At 36.5% G+C, this 14,048-nt stretch overlaps 2 protein-coding genes across 3 annotated transcripts; one reads left to right on the top strand and one right to left on the bottom strand.

Annotated features, from left to right (window-relative positions):
• Positions 1-252: 252 nt before the first annotated feature.
• On the bottom strand, positions 253-7,980 carry LOC105013234 (UNC93-like protein MFSD11). The gene is made up of 13 exons (XM_010874618.5): positions 7,535-7,980; positions 6,872-6,927; positions 6,664-6,771; positions 6,464-6,543; positions 4,410-4,506; positions 4,261-4,319; positions 3,911-4,058; positions 3,720-3,769; positions 3,500-3,565; positions 3,291-3,416; positions 3,009-3,183; positions 2,756-2,891; positions 253-1,358 (listed from the first exon to the last, which is right to left on the bottom strand). Exons 1-13 carry the CDS (start codon positions 7,622-7,624, stop codon positions 1,209-1,211), a joined length of 1,341 nt encoding a protein of 446 aa, XP_010872920.1. The 5' UTR covers positions 7,625-7,980; the 3' UTR covers positions 253-1,208.
• A 70-nt stretch (positions 7,981-8,050) lies between these two features.
• On the top strand, positions 8,051-12,120 carry ubfd1 (ubiquitin family domain containing 1). Of its 2 annotated transcripts, none has more exons than XM_020051246.2 (7): positions 8,051-8,245; positions 9,051-9,338; positions 9,432-9,640; positions 9,761-9,826; positions 10,033-10,138; positions 10,225-10,307; positions 11,567-12,120. In XM_020051246.2, exons 1-7 carry the CDS (start codon positions 8,182-8,184, stop codon positions 11,675-11,677), a joined length of 927 nt encoding a protein of 308 aa, XP_019906805.1. In that variant the 5' UTR covers positions 8,051-8,181; the 3' UTR covers positions 11,678-12,120. The 2 variants fall into 2 exon arrangements, with proteins under 2 accessions (XP_019906805.1, XP_010872919.1); XM_010874617.4 differs by lacking the exon at positions 8,051-8,245 and adding an exon at positions 8,252-8,331.
• The last annotated feature ends 1,928 nt before the right edge of the window (positions 12,121-14,048 follow it).

The following is a 14,048-nucleotide window of genomic DNA, read 5'->3' as shown; positions in this document are numbered from 1 at the left end:
ACCCACAAGCACAAGTGAGTATCAACAAAGAAATAGTTAGTCTCAAAACTTAAAATCAGTGAAGAGGGTTGTCATAAGTATCAATGACCTAAAACTATTTTGCGCCAATGAATGACTTAAAATGTCTTCCAACTTAGAAAAAAACGAATTTCCGTTATCCATGCGTGGTAAAGAATTTTATCTAAATTTGACCCGTATAATAACTGGACAATGAGATTTTTCAAAACGTACATATTTATGACATACTTTTTGCTGGGTAATTGTTTATTTTGAGCATACAATATAGGTCAGTACTTGTATTACTGAGTTCAGTTTTATTTGATAACCTTCTTCCACTTAAAAAAAATTTAAATTAAAAAATATATATATATTCCACAAGTTAAAAAAGAATGACATGTATTACTACCACAGAATTTGCAACTATTATCTTAAAAACCAACCCTGAGAGCAATTGACTAAAATAGTATGAATCATAAGCCCAGGAACACTGGCAAAAAAAAAAAAATATTTGTAGACCCAATTGAAATGAGATCTGTGTTTCATGTTGGCTTAAACCTTCTTGACGTTTTGATAACTACGTAAATATCTATAGGAAAAGTTGACTTTTTATCAATATTGGCTTAATTTATGCCAATACACTATTTACGTTGAGTTACTAGTAGCAAATATGTTGGCAAACTTCATGAGATTTACAGGGTCATCAAAACGATGAGCTTGGGTACACCTAAGTGTTTCTTAGAATTTCTAATGGGAAAAATGTATGGTGTAATGCAAAAGAACCAATATCACGATTTGCCGCTAGGTTTTATAGGGATCATGACACGTAGACCATTTCAGTCTATACACAAAGTGAACAAAGAGTGGCTAAACAGCCAGGCTGGTTCAATTCCTAAATGCTGTGCTGGCTGAAATCCGTGCCACATCAGAACATCTACCACAGTAATGACCAAAAAAGACAACTTTTGAATAACATTGATGACCAGTTTATGAAAAGAATAAGGCACCTTTGGGTTTTGTGGAGTATAACCAATATACCATGGCTAAAGGCTGTATATATCCAGTATCTTTGCTGTGTAATGCCTAACAACATCTTGCACCCCCCCCCATGGTTCAAGGCAGTTTAGGTAAATCACATTCACTGATAAAAAGCTAGATATGTAGAAATGACACGCGTGACTGTGTCAGTGTTTAAATTATGGGTTGTTAAGCTATGGTTGTAAGTCAACAGAGAAGGTCTGTATTCGTTCCACCATGAAGAAGCTGAGTGTTCCAGTGAAGCCCAGGATGACCATAATGAGTAGCTGCCATGTCAACAGCAGGTAGCCACTGTAGAAGAAGGCTACTGCTGCAAACACAGACTGGGAAAGGAGAGAAGACAAAAAAATGTTTTAAAGAAATTAATTCAACATATCTTTTGTAAGGTCTTACACAGTCCAATTATCAGAAACCAACTAGTGGCTGCGGATCTTGATTTGTCCAGATAGTAATCCAGAACAGTGGATCTAGAAAATAGCATGAGAAAATTCTACCTATTCCAGACCACAAAGTGTCATCAAGGGAGAGAAAGGTCCAATGGCAGATAGGTAAGAATAGTTAAAGGAGAGGGCATTTTCTTACGTTAAATGATCCCATCAGACAATGGGAGGTGGGGGGTCATGGTGGGAGGGCCATTATAATTTACGCAAAAATGGTATAGGGAATAAACACATGCACAGATAACAATCTGGATCATAAGCGCCAGAGACACTTCTAAGAAAAAGATCTAAGAGCCATGTGGTAACAACAACAGCCAGTTTTACCATGTGGTAAAACTAGGACATGCCATTGAATACGGTAATATCAATGTTATAATATACACTATAGTAAACTAGAACTGAAAACCAATCATGAAATATTTGAAAATAATTAACGAATTTCAAGAGAAAACTATGCAGAATTTATCATACTGAGAAATGAATTATAATGAATTATATTCAAAAAATTTTTTTTTTTAAACAGTTCTGGCTTGTCCAACACTATCACCAGCTATCATGTTATTAGATAGCTCGTCTAGCCTAAGGCCAAAAGTGGGGCTTGAACAATGAAGGCCACAGCAACATACCCTAAACCACCAGTGGTAGGTTGTTAACACACTCTTAGTGTATTATTTTAAACACACTGCAGTGTGAGACAACAGTAAATGTGTTGTTACATCAGAAGATGGTAGCATTTGTAGCAAAGAGCATTGACAAAACATAATTAAATTAATAAATAAAAACAAGTACTACAATAATCTAGGAAGGAACAGCAGTATACTACAACTGAAAAAAATTATTAAACTCAATCCAGAAATGTGAAACTAAACTACATTTCAAATAAAAACTAATAGAAAGTAGGAAAAATACTGTATAAAAACACAAAGCAATTATTGTGTAACATAAAACAGCAGGGGTTGGCAACAGACATAATTGTTTTTACCCTGCATGGTTTGCTTGGTAAGAAAAAATAAAGTAACTCATTAGAGAGTAAGCTAAAAAGTTGTTTAAATTTGAACCTTTGTGCCTACTCCTGGAAAACTGCCTTCAATTGTTCTCTCCCTTAGTTATTCTTAGTATAACCACACAAGGGATGCAGTCTTTTTGTACCCATTCAACCCTAAACAAGCCATCATAAATTATTAATGAACTACACTGCAATGAACTGCACCCACCACACCAAAGTTGCTGTTAAACATTTGCCAAATGTTCAGCATGTATAAAGCTCTCCTGGGGGTCACCTGGATGAATTTAAAGATGGCAAAAGCAGGTGCACTTTGCTCAGCATAAACACGTCCCAAGATGCTGTACAGTTGAGTGTTGAAACAGCTGTCGCCAAGTCCAAGCAGGAAACTACACAGCAGGGCGATGGGAACACTAAGAAACAAGCAGGTGAGGGGGTTCCAAAATTATTATTTTTAACAGACATGGTCTTGGATTAATAGAAAAACAATACACAGCCTTTTTGCATTTTCAGTGATATTAAACCAATACCTTGGTGTCAGATATGGCTTGTTCAGTGTGCTTGTTTGTAAAACCACAGGCGCATCATCTGGGATGTTAAGGAAAATCAAGTAGAAGGCTATAAAATGGACAACCATCCCCAGGAAGACCACAGATGTTCGTCGGAAGCGGTTGTTCTTACACACTAGTCCAAATAAACCTCCTCCTGGCAAATAACAAGAGATATTACGGTCAAACTAGTTTCCGGGTTAGTTACCCCGACATAGAAAAAATATTTTACTTCAAGTCATACTGAAAGCAACACAAACCTACCAACTATCTCTCCAATCCCCACCATGATTCCTGAGATCCCAATCAAGCCTTTAGCTGCGGTTCCAAACTGTGTTGTGGCTCCGATACAAGTCCCATAAACACCACTGTAGAAAGACAGCTCCAGACCTTAAAAGGACAACACACTGTCAGAAAACTTCTCCATTATGAAAATCCCCTGGATGTTTTGCTGTGGATGTTTTGCTACTTACCACTGTATGCCATGCAACAGCTCAGAAGTAGTATTGTTTTAGTTTGGAGCAGTTGCAAGATTGCCTCTGAAGAGACGAAAACAAATATGGCATTTTGTGGATGCCTAACAGGACAGTAAATACGGAAACAACATAGGCGAGGTAACAGAGCTGTCCTTTGGAGAAATAAAAAATGAGAGTCAAACTATTGTATAATAATATCTGTGCTACATTAACTTACTGAATTCTGTCTTTGCATCATGTACTGCAGAGTTGGCTCTTTGTTTATACCTGCAACGCATTAAGGACAATTATCCAAGAAGCAATACAATTTAATTATTATTTGATAATCAAGTTGAAAACGTTAAAAAAACTAAGCAGTGGCATGGCCTCCCATTGAAATACGTTCAATTAATAAGAAATGTAACTAACATAATTCGAGTTGAGAGCAAAGACTGCCCTTCCTCATCACTGAGCATTTCTTCCTCCGGTGGATTACTTTTTCTCAGAGCCAGGAAGCTTAATGTTCCCAAAACTGAGGTGACCAGCATACCAATAAAGATTGTCTTTCTGCTCTTGTCTAAAAGGCACATGAGAACAAAACATACAGTGATAAACAGCAAACACACTGCACCTAAAATTAACGCAGCACTATAGGAAGGACACATGAGAAACATCCTTTCAGCATTAAAATGATCATACATTTTCATGTGCTCAACTGTGTTAGATTTAAAACATCATTGGTCCATAGTATGAAAATGATCAGCTTAAAATACACATACCTGAAATATCTGTACTTCCATTCCAATCAAAATAAATGTAAAGATTGCCAAATACCATGCTGAAAAAGAGAACACATCAATACAGCTTCCGTGTCCGGATAATGTAACGATTGTCATTATTAGTTAGCCTTAATAGGGCTCTACTGTACCTGCACTGCAAAAGGGCCCAAAACATCCCTGTATTCCTATTGATGGTGGATACATCAGAGTTCTCCACAAGGAAGTATCCTTGTGCTGTCCAAAGCACTGATGAGGGGAGAAGGAAAAGATTTATGTGAAAAAGAGAGGCTTGTTGAGAAATACTGAAGCAATTAATATTAATGGATGCTATTTGATTACATGATCGATTCAAAATCGAATAACGAAGGATTTAGGGACATTGTGGATTTTTATTTCATGTAACTCATTAACATGCTGCATTTCAGATATAATAAAGCTGGTAACCTTTGTCCAGACTCAGCATGTGACACGGCAGATTCAACATTCATTATCAAGCATGCAGGAAATGTGCTTGTCTTGGATTTGACTCAAAATATAATTTAGTGAGAACAAAAACTATTTTGATACTGAAACTTGTATTTTTTCCATTTTCTATCTATAGACCAGCACTTTGGATTTTAAAGAGCCACTCTGGTCACATGATCATCCATCCAAAATCCCCTTCCAACTGAAATAGCATTTCAAACCAATAACAGGTTTAGAACATGTAACGAGTGACAACCTACTCTCTTATTGAAACAGACATAGCCTAACATTATCTTCCCCAAATTTCAGGGATTTTCCTGCAAATAAAACTCAAAGGCCACCGCCTTCCCAAAATCTCACACCGACTCTGTATGTCAGCATGGTAAAACATAATTTTGCACTCATACGTGAAACACCAGAGAAATACAGCAGTAAATGTGACCATAGGAGAAAACTATATTTTTTTTTTATATTGGCAGTATTGACAAATGGGTATTGGGCTTGGGCTGGTATATTGAATGGGCTTGAGCAGGACGATATACTACAGAGCCCCTGAACCATAAGGTGAACCTTTTTTTTGGGGTGCTGCATCTTTATGTTTATCTCGTTATAATGAGAATCTTGGAGATACAGCAGCAAAAAATAAGTTTGGTTTTATTTAAAGATAAACCGATTCATTGATATGCAAAGCAACTCATGCATCAGTCTTGATTTTCAGAAAGTAGATGATTGTATTCCTTTCATTTTTTAGAATCACAGTTTGCAAGATAGCTGAAGACATTATATATGCAATATATGGTGTAATTAAACCAATATATTTAAGCCACTAATAATATACATATGAACATGAAGACTCTGGATCAGTGCAAGCTGCGTAGCCAAATACAGATGAAGGAACTCAAGAGAGGAAGATAAATGATGTGATGTCACAACAGGGTTGCAGAAAAAAAACATATATACAGCACTGGTGTGTATTTAATTCAAGTCAAATAAATAAGAACAACCTATGACAACAAAAATAGACAATAATATTGATGGTGATAAATTATAAAGCTTGATGAGTGATTTAATGTTTTTTTATGTGATTCCTAGATCTTCTAATACATTTGGTTTTGACACTGAATGGCTAAATCTTCTCAGGTGGCTCAAACATAATGAAGAGAGAAGGATATGCTCTGTATGCTAGAAGCATCATGGAGCCAATGTGTTTGGGGGCTTAGTAAAACAGCCAAGCAGAAACTATAGGCTGGATGCACTAAATGTCAACTAGTCCTGGACAGGCAGAGGAGAACAAAAAACACAATGAGGCTAAAAACCTACATGTCAAATATACATATATGTAACATGTTAATACGTAAATAATCAATATATCGCTTGTATATTTTGGTTGCTATAAGAGAGGACATTGTAGTGTGCATTAGCTCCTCAGGTGGGCATTGACAACAGAGCAGATTTAACACCTTAGTAGTTTTCTTTTTTCAAGTGTGCAGCCAGATGTTAAATAAAGTATTTCACAGAGGGGTGTCCGGTGGAGTGAGGGGAGCGGGGGTTGGGGTACCACTTTTGCCAAATTTTGAGCCAGGAAAAACCCTGAATTGTTCTTCTGATAAATTGCATCTGTTATTTTTAAGAGCTGATATGGTTGGTCAAAAAGAGTAATTAGTGAAAAGAGATTTAAATGAATCTGCCTGTGTATACCGCCATAGTCTAAAGAGAGATTCCATAAGACTGGACTTACTGGCTGCTCCTATGCCGATTAGTACTGAGGACAAGTAAAATGACCATGTTGATGGGTTGATGAACACAGCTATGTACCCACTAGGGAAAATAATGAAACCATAAAAACATTAGACAACTACACCAGAAATCAATAACAGATCTTTAAATTTTTGATGGACATTCCAAGTCTTTTTTTTATTGTGCCAGCTAGATACTCACCTATAAAGAATTCCACTTAAAAACATTGAAAACTGAGGTCCAATTATTGTAACCACAGCTGGAGCTAACACATTTGCAAAAGAGAAAATTCCATAGATGATTCCAAGGCTGTTGTAAAAACAGAAAAGACACAATACAGAGACAAGTTTAGTGTCAGATTTATGGGTCAATGTTTATATTTTGCCCATGGAAGCATCATCCAACTCACCTGTGATAACCACTTCCAGTGAAGGTACCATTGTCCAGGCTTTTAACTATGGATTGCTTTAATACAAAGGGGAAATTGTATATTTTTGTCAAGCATAGAAAAATATAAAATGCGGTCTCATATATTGCTGCCACAGAACGTGTCCTGTGGGTACTAACCTTTAAATGCATTAATTTGAGTAATTGTGTTGGCATGACAATCTATTGACAATGAAGAAATTGGAAACACGAGATTGCGCATGACCCAGGATTCCAACAACACATTACTGATATGGCTTCTAAGGACATCATGTGAGAGGGAAGATGTACAGGCAAATAAACAGCTGCAAATTCATTCATGGGGTGAAATTACTAAACTTCAGCGTCAAAAGCAATGTGCTACAAAATTACAGAAAATGATGTACTATGATAAACACATGACTGAATTAGATTTTTTTATATCAGAGTCAAAATGACCTAGAATGGAAACATCGCATACATGTGCACATCGCTCTGAATAAAAAAGCTGCTCAATTACTTTTACTTCAATGAAACTACATTAAACTAGCTAATGGAGTCAGCTTGATTAGTCACTATAATATGAACGTATCAATCAAGCGTGGATCTATTGAATAACCAGGCAATAGTATCCATAACAATTTCTGGTTACGGTACTTTGACTTACTTCAATGTTTCCACAAGTAGTGAAGGCAGTGAAAATGAACAGAAACCCTAGTCCCAGAATGATAACGTTGTAAGTCCGGAGGTCTGCCATTATTATATTATTGCACTACCTCGTCCTGATAGGTGTCCAAGTTCGATGGAAAATACTCAAAGCAAATATTATATACGATTTTTCTTATAGGTGTACTTCTTGCGTGGACCAGACATTTCTGAGATGGCACGTTAAGCTAAGCAAACCCCCGGGTACAGCTAGACATGAACTTTTCGGTTGATCTGTTTCAATTGTCCTTCCGGCACGCTCTGTCAAGAATAAGCTCGAGAGAATTCAGCTAACTACAGAAGATAGTTCAGGCTGTCACTATTTAGATAGCTAAACTTCCCTACATCACAAATATACCAAGTTGATTCTCCTGTGCTGAACGTCGTAGTTGTGGGTGGAAACAAATGCCATGTGACTCATGAGAAAGTTCGAAACCGTAGAATTGCCATAGGGTGTATTAATTTCTCCATCCAAGCATTTTAGGTGCGAAACGTTTCAATAAACAGAACGAAACGGGAGGAACCTACTCCAATTTTTTTGTTGCAATTATACGTATTTTTATTTGCAAAACGCGTACAATACAGCAGCTCAGACAAAGAGAGTGAAGTATGGTTAAAAACTACATTGAAGTGGCTCCGATTTATCAATCGCTCTATCTGCTATGGAAGCCCGGTAAGTTCAATCCATTTCAGAGCTTTCGTATCCCAGCAGGCTCAATAGCAAGATATTGTACACAATCATCATGGCGACCCAGGATGGTAGGTATTGAGAAAATATACTTCTACGGCTTCCAAAAAGTCTATGCTGGTCACTTGCTGTATTTGTAATTCATTGACATAGGCATTTAATCGTGTTTCTGTTGATAGTGGACATTTAAAATGTCAATTTGATTTTCAATCATATTTTATTCATATTCGATTGTTCGCCCGGTTATCCTAGTCACTGTTGCTAGCTTCTTGCTAGACAACCATATTTAGCTAGAAAACGTTAGCGCTTTCGATTTTGACCCAGAGCCAATTTAGCTCTGGTTATTTACATAAGTTATCATTGGATCCAAGTAACACAAGAACATGTAATAGCTGTAGCTATCTGTATGTTCACATGTATATATTATCGTTAGCAAATGCCAACGTTAGCTAGATTATGCAGTTATTTACAAAGCAAGTTATGTTAGCTAGCTCTCTGACGGCAAATGTAGCCTACCTCGCAGGCATGTGTCAGCAAACGTCGCTAGCAAGCAAGCTAGCGTTGTTTGCAGACAAGCTAGCTAGCTGGCTTAGATAGCCATGTGAGATGTCAAACTTAGTTTGCTAACGTTGATAGCCTACCTATGATACCGACGACATTCAGCCAGTTGCTTACAGCTGCTTTGTTTGTCATATATATTTTTTTTAAACGAAAAGCATGAAAGGGTACCTAATGCCACCTCACTGTTGACGTAGCTATGCCTGAATATTTATTCATTATTCCTCCTTAGGAAGTGAAGAAGTCATAATGGAAACTGAAGCCAAGGTGAAAGAGCCAGAAGCACTGTGCGAAAATGTTGGCAAAGGGGATGCTGAATTATCAGAAACTGTGTATCAGACAGACAATGCTGGTGAAAGCTCCTCAACTCAGGAACCTGCTGTCAGCAATGGGGATGACAGTGATGAGGGAAAAGAGATGGTGGATCTAAAGATTATTTGGAACAAGAATAAGTACGATCTCAAAATTCCTTTAGATGGCACTGGAGCCAAACTGAAAGAGCGTATTCATTCACTCACTGGTAAGTTGTTTTTTCGTTGTTTAGTCTACTTCAGCCCACACAGGTCACACTATTTATTAATATATATGTTTCTCTATTACACGTACACACTAGGTCTTCCACCCGCTATGCAGAAAGTTATGTACAAGGGACTGCTACCGGAAGATAAGACTCTACGTGAAATTAAAGTTACAAATGGTGCAAAAATAATGGTGGTTGGATCTACAATAAATGATGTATTAGCTGTTAATACTCCAAAAGAAGTTATTCAGCAGGAAGTTAAAGCTGAAGAGAACAAAAAAGAGCCTTTGTGTAGGCAAAAGGTAGGACAATTGAAAGCCTTGGGAAAAAAATATGTACAACTGGTTCTTTGCCGAAAGTATATTAGTGGGTTTGGTATTCTTATTTTCAATTATGCACCTAACAAATGTATTGACTTTCAGCAACACAGAAAGGTGTTGGACAAAGGCAAACCAGATGATATAATGCCATCTCTTAAAGGAACAAAGGTGAGTATTTTTTAACAAATCCCAAAGATTGTTGGGAAAGCATACTTTTAATAGTGGTTTTGTATTGCCCTGTTTTATATATATTTTTCTCACAGATATTTCAACTGGAACACTGTCACTGTCAGGAGCTTGGAGATGGTTCGCTGTGAATGACTTCCTTGTTCTTCCACTAATGACCAGCAAGTGATCTTTCATTTGTTACACAGGAACGCTTACCAACAGTGCCTTTAGCCGGAATGTACAACAAATCTGGCGGAAAAGTTCGTCTCACCTTCAAACTGGAACAAGATCAACTGTGGATTGGGACAAAGGGTGAGGTGATCCCTGGTTCTTTTGGATCCTGTATATGAAACGAGTCATCTGGGACCCAACATTTTTATTTGTGTTTTTTCTTACAGAGAGGACAGAGAAAATCCCAATGGGCTCCATCAAACATGTGGTGACTGAACCCATTGAAGGTCATGAGGACTATCACATGATGGTAACATGTTTTCTTACTGCAAAATGTACAGTGCTATGAAGGAGTAAGTGAATTAGGGCTGTCCCGGACAAAAACAAATCTCGGTTTTCACACGAGTACCTAAAAGTACCTAGGTACCTAGTAGTACCTAAAAGAACTCTGGGAAATAGGCCTGAGAACCAGAAGTTATTTTTGTTTTAATCTTGCTGTAGTACACCAGACAGATTTTGGTTTTATGGCGTTATGGCCTCAACTGACTTGGCATAGAAAAAGGTTATTTTAACTTCACCAGTGGTTAAATGTTAGATTCAACTTTTAAGCAAGCAATTGAGCAGTCCATTAAATGGGGTCAGCCCTAAAATGCACCCCCTGAGATGTGTAGTTATGATTGTCAATCATTTTGTATCTTCATTATTGATACAGAAAAATGCCACAGATCCTTTGGTTCTTAAATTACTTACTATTTATGCCATTAAGATAAACAGAAATACAATTTCCTCATGCAGAATAAGTACACCCCTACCTTTTATCATTCATCCCATCAAATGAATAAAATTAGATTTTGGCATGTGAAGAACCAGTGCTGGTAATACTTCTGGCCAGCCATGTAGTCCCACTCCCTAACCGAGTCTGGGGTGGAATCTCTGCATCCACGAATCCTAATGTAATCCAACTTGTCTGTCAGAATAATGTTTCAAATATAAAAAAGTCAGGTGACCCAAAAAGGTAGCAAATTATTACAGAAGTCATAAGTGGAACATTATTTTGGTCTTTAACATACTATTTCGTGCTGAGATCAACAGGGCTTTCTGAGGCCAGCAAGTTAGATGCCTCCACTTTCAAAAGAAAATATAAGTTTGCCTGACAAACCCAGGGGGAAGACTACTTGAACAATATTCTGGGCACTCATGTCAAAAGGCATGTTGGTGGGCTGCAAGAGACTGAGAAAGAATTACAAGTAACATCCAGATTAAGTTTCTACCAAAGGGCTACACCCATTACTGAAGCAAAAGGTGTACATATTTGTTCTGTACAAGGTAATAGCATTTTTGTTATGTGTTCGATGATTTTCCTGTGTAATTATAGTTTGTTTAAAATTAGGGAAGCTTTATTTTTCAATAGTGTTTTCAAATATTTACAAAAACACATATGCCATAGGGCAAAATAACTTTTAAAGGGACAGAGTTACTTCCTCTTGGTACTGCCCATACCAGAATTTCTTCTTCAGTTACCTTACTCTAAATTATGATGAAACATGTTTCTTTCATTTACTTTCCTAGGCATTTCAGTTGGGCCCAACAGAAGCCTCTCAGTATTGGATCTACTGGGTGCCAATTCAGTTTGTTGATGCGATCAAAGACACAGTTCTTGGAAAGTGGCAGTATTTTTAATGTGCCTCTATTATTGACAATGAAGAACTGGGATCTAGAACAGGAACAAATTAAAATGGGGATTTGGAGACAACAAGAAGGCCCATGGAACTTAACATTGAAGCATATTAGAGAGGCAAACTGAAGGATGCCTTTGGACTAATCATTATTTTGGGTTTCAAGTGCACTAAGAAGCAGCATTATATTTCTCAGCCCAGTTCAATAATGTTTGAGCTAACCCAAGGAAAAACAATGAAACTAAATGTACAGAGATTTCTTACGCATTTCTGTTATTAAAGAAATAAAATGTATTTAAGGAAAAAGAAAGCTGCACTAGGACATTTGTGGTAACCTATTTATTCTGTGGATTAATACAAGCAAACCTGCCAAAGTGGAAATAGTTTCTAATGGCATCAATGTATTGGGTTCCCTGTAATTATAAATGTTCTTGTAAAAAAAAAAAAGGGAGAAATAGCAAAAATATTCATGAATGTCCTCACCAGAAATAGATGACTATATTATTTAAAAAACACCATAAGCATCTTACTCCTTTTAAGGGTTGTTATTTACAATTCTTATTTAGAGTTGAGGTGGACTTTGTTTTATTTAAACAGTGTGGGCATTTGTGGAATAGTCTGTTACAGATTAATCAGAAAATGTTACTATTCAGCATTAGGACAGACATTCAAATTGCATGCCATCATAAGAACTATGCCACACGAAGAGGGAATTGTTCCTACAAAAGAGGGGCATAGTGTCATACTGCAACGTCTTGTTCATAGCTATATCAGTTACAGTAGGTAAATTAGATTGGTTTGAAATGCAAGTGTTTTGTCACACAGCAATACACTAATGTATTTATATACAGTAAACGTCAGTGTGGTTGTCACCCAATAATGAAATCATGAGGAACCTTGGAAGTCATTGTAAGTCATGTGATGCATCAAAACAGCACAGTATTGGCACGGTTGAATGATGTGTGTCATATGCATTCTCAGACATCACTGTCCTGATTTTGATTAACTTTGGTGAAGAATTATGCATCATTCCAGATGCAGCATAAAAAAAAATCATACTGATTGGCCCTAGAGGGGGCGTTGCATTGGCAACAATGTTTTACTGTTGCCTTGTTCCATTTTAGGCTTTTGAAAAACATAATACCTTCAAATCTGCAGGCGATTCTAAGTGCCGATAACTACAATACATTTATTGGGAAAGACGTAGTGATACTGGTTAAATCTTTCCCTATTAAGGTTGATAACTGAGCTGATAAGAGCTAAATATCAATTAAGTAACCAGCTTAACTTTTCAGTGTCATCTCCCATATGTGTATGCATATACATTCATATCGCACATAAAGACATATCAATTTAAAACTAAGTTCTATGAAAGGTGAAATAGCGCCACTAGTTGCCCAATTTGAATTTAGAATTTTTTAAGGAGCTAGATCAACAAAAACATTTATCAGTAAAGATACGTACTCCGTTCTATCGCACAGGCAGTGACATCCAAGGGAATAAAATGAGTATTGTATATTGCAAATGGATGTTGCCATTTGGCCATAGTGGATTCTAACTTTAAACGTGGTACTTCGCCTATTAGTTATCTTAATAATGATGGTATTATAATGGTTATAAGTGCTATACTAATACCACTGTTTTTCCATACTATAAGTATAACATTTCGATGGAAATGCCTGCTCTTTAAGCAAGGTGGCTCCAAGTGACATTGACATTTTACTGGCTTCTCGATGTGTTATTCCTCATTAGTTGTTTGTCAGACCTTATTTAAAAGAAATATTGTCCAATACAAGTATATCAACAAATGCAGTCAACATATTTGCTTAATGGTTAAATCTGAGTAAACAGATCTCTCTCTTGATATATATTTTGACATTGCACCTGTTTGTTTTTTTCAAGCTAGAGCATTTCCTTTTTAAAATATAGAATCTCTATAACATGGTCTCTGCAACAAGATTGAGTTAGTTTTTACACCATTGATAAAGATGAGAAAAATTACAAAATTAATAATGAAAATATTGAGCTATATTTTTTTGAGCAGAAACATAGTTTCATAGTTTGTATTCAAAAGATTGCTCACATTTTGTTTAACAATTAAAAATAGTACACCTGTTTTATACACCTTTCAGTTCTAATTGAATTTGAGCAAAGTATCAAATCCAATGCAAGTGCCAATGCTATTCAACAAACATTGTGTAAAATATGAAATGTATATAAAAGGAACTGAAGCTGAATGAAAGCTTGTAAACATGGTAAATATAAGCCATCAATTTAGTATATATAATTGGTGTTTAATATTAGGGTTGTAACATTAAATCATTCTTTTTTTAACGCTGTGTCAGTGTTGTGGCATCAAATTAGTGGCAGTGGTA

The sequence above is a fragment of the Esox lucius genome, chromosome 11 (assembly GCF_011004845.1).
Source record: "Esox lucius isolate fEsoLuc1 chromosome 11, fEsoLuc1.pri, whole genome shotgun sequence".
NCBI classification, from domain to species: Eukaryota; Metazoa; Chordata; class Actinopteri; order Esociformes; family Esocidae; genus Esox; species Esox lucius.
This window is presented reverse-complemented; position numbering and strand designations above follow the sequence as displayed.

What these genes read in the sequence shown, in the direction of transcription:
- LOC105013234 (XM_010874618.5), bottom strand. Translation starts at nt 7,624, where the DNA reads ATGGCAGACCTCCGGACTTACAACGTTATCATTCTGGGACTAGGGTTT. An exon ending in AATCGGCATAGGAGCAGCCA is followed by an intron (nt 4,507 to 6,463) that starts GTAAGTCCAGTC and finishes TCCCCTCATCAG; the next exon opens with TGCTTTGGACAGCACAAGGA. An exon ending in AAGCCATATCTGACACCAAG is followed by an intron (nt 2,892 to 3,008) that starts GTATTGGTTTAA and finishes CTTGTTTCTTAG; the next exon opens with TGTTCCCATCGCCCTGCTGT.
- ubfd1 (XM_020051246.2), top strand. Translation starts at nt 8,182, where the DNA reads ATGGTTAAAAACTACATTGAAGTGGCTCCGATTTATCAATCGCTCTAT. An exon ending in GCGTATTCATTCACTCACTG is followed by an intron (nt 9,339 to 9,431) that starts GTAAGTTGTTTT and finishes CGTACACACTAG; the next exon opens with GTCTTCCACCCGCTATGCAG. An exon ending in ACTGTGGATTGGGACAAAGG is followed by an intron (nt 10,139 to 10,224) that starts GTGAGGTGATCC and finishes TTTTTCTTACAG; the next exon opens with AGAGGACAGAGAAAATCCCA.